The 6,344-nt window shown below is 42.9% G+C and overlaps 1 protein-coding gene across 1 annotated transcript in view; it reads right to left on the bottom strand.

The window, feature by feature from the left end:
• Nucleotides 1–6,344, bottom strand: part of RIMS2 (regulating synaptic membrane exocytosis 2) — a 1,108,253-nt gene that overhangs the window by 405,932 nt on the left and 695,977 nt on the right. The window contains exons 17-18 of the mRNA XM_019528053.1: nt 5,262–5,418; nt 1,539–1,655 (exon numbers count right to left, since the gene is read on the bottom strand). Of these exons, the coding sequence (XP_019383598.1) occupies nt 1,539–1,655; nt 5,262–5,418 (274 nt within the window). The remainder of the gene's footprint in view (nt 1–1,538; nt 1,656–5,261; nt 5,419–6,344) is intronic.

The raw sequence follows: 6,344 nt of genomic DNA, 5'->3' as shown, positions 1-6,344 counted from the left end.
GGTAATGCAGCAAAATTAGCTATTTTAGCCAACTATGACCTGTGACTCACTTCTGCTCCATTAAAATTCCAATAGGTTAGTACATCTCAGGTCACAATTTACCAAGTTCTGTTAGGCAAAAATGTTTATCATGGTAAGATATGAAAGCTAGACACACAGAATTCAACTTTCATCTCAACTACAGTGCCACTGCAATTGATTTTATTAGTAAATGGTTCCTAAAGCTAAGAACAGATAAGAATGGTTAGTGTCATATTCTACTTTTCTTATGTGCATTTTACTTCAACCATTTTGCACCCCAGAGAGTTCACTCCAGCTTACCTTTATCTTTCTAGTAAGGATTACATTCAGCAAGTTGATGTCTAATTTTGCATCATTCTATTGTCTCACAAGACAGACTGATGCCTACTACTCAATAGTAGTTTTACATAAATATTGAGTTCAAAGTATGTCCTTTCTATGTTCTTTATATAGATCATCAATTAAGACTAGTGCAACATATTTTTCAAAATAGCCATCAGTTTAGAGTCCTTAAAAATACAGTAAACACTTGTTAAAAAATAAAATAGTTAAAATGACTATGGGCATGTGTAGACAAAACGGGGACCCTAAATTGAAGTGGTGGGTTTTTAAAAACATCACTTCAATTTAGGGCCAATTAAACACCCGCGTCATGGATACACCCAACTTACCTGCCTCTCCGGTGGTGGGGAGGGGAGAGCGAGCTGCTGGCAGGCAGAGAGGTCCCTGGGCTGTGGCGAGGGGGGCTGGTGCTTCCCTCCCCGGCAGCTGCACCCCCCACACACCCATCCAGGTGGCACTCGCCCACAGGCACCCAGCCCAGGCAGTCCCAAGGGGCACTGCAGCCATGGAGGGAAGCACTGGACCCCACGCAGCTCAGGCAGGCAGGCAGGCAGGCTCCAGGGGGGTGGAAAAGAGAGATCAGGCTTGCCACTTTTTTTTTCCCTCTCTTGGGCAGAACCTGTCTTCCTGGGCTGCTGTCAGGCTGCCTACACGGGCTTCCTGGAGAGCCCCTGAGCTGCAGAGAGCCTGGTGTTTTGCTTTGCAGATGGTTAGTAGGGCAGCAAACTAAAACTCCCTGGAGGAGTTTTTGTTTGCTGCGCCCCAAGTCATTTAAGGTGCATTACGCCACCTAATGCACAATATACCACCGAGGTGTACAAACACCAACACCTTTAAAGTGATGCAAAAGCATTTAGCCCACTTTAAAGTCTTGTGCACACATGCACCTCGTTTCATCTACACACAGCCAAAATGCAGTGAATCCATTTGCCACCTGCATAACAGAATTTTCTTAGAGCTGCATTTTCTCCTCCTCAGAAGAAAAATAACATGACAGTTCTGAAAGTCATGTGTACACTGATTTTTTGATACATTTATATCATACCAAACCAAAGCAGGGTATTTCTATTATTTACTTTAGTGTACTTAATTTTAGGAATATTATAATGCATTGAAATATTTTATTTTTTATGACTATCATATAAACCTATTTCTAATTCCTGCACTATATTTACCTCTCTCTGTCTGGGGAGTAGTGGTCATCTAATCCACGATGTCTATCCATTCGGTTCATGGTATTGTAATGTGCAGGAGTAGATCGTGTCCCTCGAGTTCCCTGTTCCACATTCCTACTGTGGAAACAAGTGACATCAAATGGAGGGTAGTGAACCATGTCCTTTTTACTGACTTATAAAATTAGTTGTTAATGAAATGTCAGCCGTAAGATGCATTAACATAACTGTCTTGTATTGCCACACAATTTTAAGCCTCACGGTGAATTTTTGGCATAATGGCTTTCAATATTTCAGAGGAAAAATACATCACTATTGCACCAGAAATATTGCAGTTTTAGTGGACAAAGTGATTTGATCCATTATATTTGTCAAGATGACCTTTGCTGACAGAGTGGTACAGGCTTGTACCTAGCACAATGGGACTCAACCAAGTTGTAGTATCACAATATGAATTCTTAAGAGTAATAAGATTTCTTGCACTTTAAACTAAAGGAATAACTGGAACCATAACAGACTCTTATCCCTTATATGAAAAAGCAATTAGACAACAACATACTTTACCATATCCCTCACAGACATTGAGGGTATCTCATAGAAATGTTAGAAGGCAGAATACTAAGTTCTATTCTTGACCTTTTTATAGCACAGCCTATTGTATAAATATGGCAGAACAGACTTTAGTCTACTACATTATAGATTTTTGTTCTAAACCCCCTTGTACCATAAATAACCATACACACTTTCTCTGTTCCTATGCTACTAAAATAGGACTTCAGGGGGATACTTTTTGTCTGTTAGCAGGAAACATTGTTCAGTTATAAGCATGGCAAAGTATACATAGTTATTAAAGTGAGCCAATGAAGGAACTGAAACTATAACTCTTGGGTATTAGTAACTTCTGCCTCTGAATCTTGTGCCAGACCTCTAGTCTACGATGTAGGCAACTCATTACAAATGTCATATAAGGAATTATTCAAGTCTATACCATGATCAATGGAGAAAGAATGATCTTAACAGCAAAACTAAACTTGTAGTTATCATATGCACATGGTGATAATCAGAGGCTAATTATTTGGACAAATTAGACTCCCATTAGGCCAACAAAAGACATCTCTTTGACACCAGGACTGTGCCTCTACCAAGTGATGAGTTCCAATGCCAAATCCCCTAGACACTTAATTTTTTTTTAAAGATAGGGAAAATAATGTGTAAAACTACATATTTTATTCTAAACTCAATCTAAGAAATGGCTGAACCATTTTTGCTGAAAGTTTTAAAAAAGACAACCTGAAAGACAGCGATCATGAACATAATTCACATTAAGTAGTTAATCTTGGGCAAAGCTATAAGCAACTGAAAAGAAGATCTTATAATGGAAAGCTTCAAGCAGCCTTAATTACAGATCTACCCTACAGCTCTGGCTAATGAATATACAAACACGCAGAGTCTGGTTCTGACTACATTTATGCCTGTGTAAATCAGAAGTAACCTCACTAAAGTTAATAGAATGATACTAGTTTAATATGGTATAACTAGAATCAAATTAAGCCCCTGTCTGCATGTATTTAGAGACTTATTAAGTAAGGTTTTATTTATACTACTGTCATATCTCTTTTATTGGATTTTTATGTGCAAACCTAAAATCAGTTACTTTTGTGTGATGGTGTATAATAGGGCTGTGCAAAACAGCCATGTCTCATTTCAATTTTGGATTTGGCCATTTTGGAGGACAGTGATTAGTTTCAGTGTTTTGGATCACTGCTCCGTTTTGATTTGGCCAAATCTGTTCCAGAATTTTGACACTGTTTCAGACATTTGGATCAGCCAGGGAAAGGCAGGTATGGCTGGGCTGCTGAAGGTTCTCCCGCAGCTCCTCCAGCTGTGCCTGCCTCTCCCCGGGGAGGGGGGGAGAGCTGTGGTAGAAGCCCCCATGGCTGCCCTGCCTGGCCCCATCCCCCGCCCAGCCCCAGCCTCGTTCCGGCAATTAAAAAAAAAAAAAGCCCTACAGTCACCAGCCCTGGCAGTGGTGATTGGGGCCTCTGAGGGCTCATGGCCGAGTCCCTCTGTGCAGTACAGGCCAGTAGGGGGCAGTGGGGATCTCCTCCCCACCTGGCACCTGTGCAGCAGCTGCCCCATGATGTGGGTGCAGCGCAGCTCGGCAGGGCACTGAGCACTATCTGGGAGCTGGTGACTGTGGGGCTTTTTTTTTAAGATCTGAGATGCTGGGGCCAGGTGTGGGGGACCCATCAGTGGCAGGACTGGGTAGGGGGGAGATCGGGGAATGGAGGCTGTACAGAGGTGCTCTGCCATGTGGCCCCAGAGCCCCTACAGTCCCTGCTACATCCAGTGAGTGCGGGGCTTTTTTTTTTTTTTTTAAGTGCCAGGAGGGGGATGGGGCCAGTCAGGGCAGCCATGGGGGCTTCTCCTGTGGCTCCCCCAGCTGTGCTCAGGGCAGGCTGCACTGAGCAGACTTGGGTGCTGGTGCTGGCCCCAGTCAGCAGTGGCAGCATGCTGTCATCCAGTGCACAGATCCAGCGCCCCATGCCCCCCAGGAGGGCTGCAGGGCTGTGCCAGACTCTTCCCCGTGGGTGTTGGCCCCCAGATCTGCAAGCAGGATGACAGCAAGCTGCTGTCTCAACCCCAGAGCACTGGGATTGGAAGGGACCTCAGGGACAGGTTGCAGACACTGGCCAGCTACAAATGTCGATATCAGAGCAGTCCTTCTGTCCCTCTTCTCAGTTTCCATTTCCCTGCAAGCCCAGCTCTGAAACATCCAAAACCTATGAAATGTTTTGGATGGTTTTGTTTCATTTCGGAGATGTTTCAGAGTCTTCTGTTTCATTTCAGAGTTGGTGTTTCAGGTGCCTCAGGCTGAAACACCTCTGAAACAAAATGGCTGCCGAAATTTCACACAGCACTAGTGTATAACAACTCATATGATGTTACTTGCCTATCAATAATTGGGAGGAAAGTAGTCTGTATTGTTAGTGAGGAAAAAAGTGAATCGCTATATAAAGGAATAGGATTTTAATAGGTTAAAATTAGTTTAAAATGATGAAAATGGATAAAATGGAAAATAAAAATGAAGAAAAACAGCATGGCTCTAGGGAGAAAGCATACATATATCTATCTCTAACTCCAACTTCAGTAGAGCTCTGCTGAATCACACCAGCTGAAGACTGGTCCTAGATATTGGTAACACCAACAAAAAATCCATTTTACACATCCAATTTTCTGTCTCCTAAAGAAAAACTCTCATGAAGGTAATGTCTGTCCATGCTGAACCAGATTATTCTTTAAGAGTATTTTGAGTCCTCTAGAGTCCTCAGGTTACTTTTTCTCTACTCCAACCATTTAAGCTTATTCATGCAGAGAGACAGTAGTAAAAAATAGCCATTACCAAATTGATTTAAAGGACAAAATGATTAATCATAAACATTCAACCTTGTATATCTTTCCAAGGTAGAAAATAACTTTTAGAAACCCCCTAAAACCCCACTCATTTCAGATTGTATTGTATTGTACTTCTGATCAAATCAATAACAAGAAAATATAACTTATAAATTAGTATAACTTATAAATTAGTATTATTTCATAATAGCAAACCAATGCATCTGCCACTCACTATCTTTGTGCAGTGCATATTTATCTCTGATATCCTCACAGATTCCAACAGCACTTCATTTTATGCCTTGCAGGCATCAAACCTGTGCAATGATTTACCTTTGTGGAGGAGGGACACTAGGAGACCATGACCTAGTCCGTCCTATACTATCTCCACGATGAGGGGACCCTGACCGAGAGCAATGATTAGATGACATCACTTGTTCTGGCACTGATAGTGTTGAACTCTGAAGGTCTCTCCCATTATGTCGGTAATCTAAAAGGAAATATAGAAGTTCAATGTAACTGAAATGACATTTGAGCTCCTTTGTTTATTTCCTATTTTAATAATCATGTAGCACATATAGAAGATGCCCATAAAGAGCACGTCCTAGAGCCCAAATGATGTTTTAACCATTTGTGGTATGTCTGTTTTATGATGTGATAAAAATGTGTGGTAGTTTCCACAGGTATTATAGAATCCATTTTAAGTATCCAAATAGGCATCTGATTTACCATTTATCCGTGAAGAGTATGATGCATTGAAAACATTCATTTAAACAACATTTTTCATTAGAACAAATATAAATGCAAACTGGGTTACTGTGTTTTCTCACAAACTCTGTTGCAGTGATTATAAAATATAATATAATAACTGCTCACATGGAAGAATTTTGCTAAGTTGAAGCCCTTAAATTTGGTAATCCTAAAGAAAAGCACACATTGTAGGGACCCAATACAGCAGAAAGGGTACTACTACTTCTCTCAGGCCATGCATGCTGCCTGCCACCCCATCTCCCCTCTGTGGTAAAGCTGCAGCCTGAGGGGAGTGGCAGCGGTGGCCAGGACATGGTGGCAGGGTAGAGACACAGCCCAGTATGCCAGTGACTGGCAGCGGGAGGAGGTGAGGACAGCATGCCCCCAGTCCCATCTGTTACTCCTCATGCTGCTGGCAGCACAGCTGATGCAGGGGTCCCAGTGATGGCAGCAACGAGTCTCCCTGCCCCACCCTGCCCTCCTGTGTTGGGTCATGCCCACTGGGTTGCAGAGGTGGCTACCCATGCCAGTCTGCAACCCCTTGCCTGCTGTGGGTGCACATGGCCCCACAGACCCCCTCCTAACACAATGCCTGTGTCCACCCCCGATCCATTGTCTATGCCCCCCCCCCCCCCCCCCCCCCCTTACCCCTAGGGAGGGCCCGGG

The sequence above is a fragment of the Gavialis gangeticus genome, unplaced genomic scaffold (assembly GCF_001723915.1).
Source record: "Gavialis gangeticus isolate Ggan-Ray unplaced genomic scaffold, GavGan_comp1, whole genome shotgun sequence".
NCBI classification, from domain to species: domain Eukaryota; kingdom Metazoa; phylum Chordata; order Crocodylia; family Gavialidae; genus Gavialis; species Gavialis gangeticus.
This window is presented reverse-complemented; position numbering and strand designations above follow the sequence as displayed.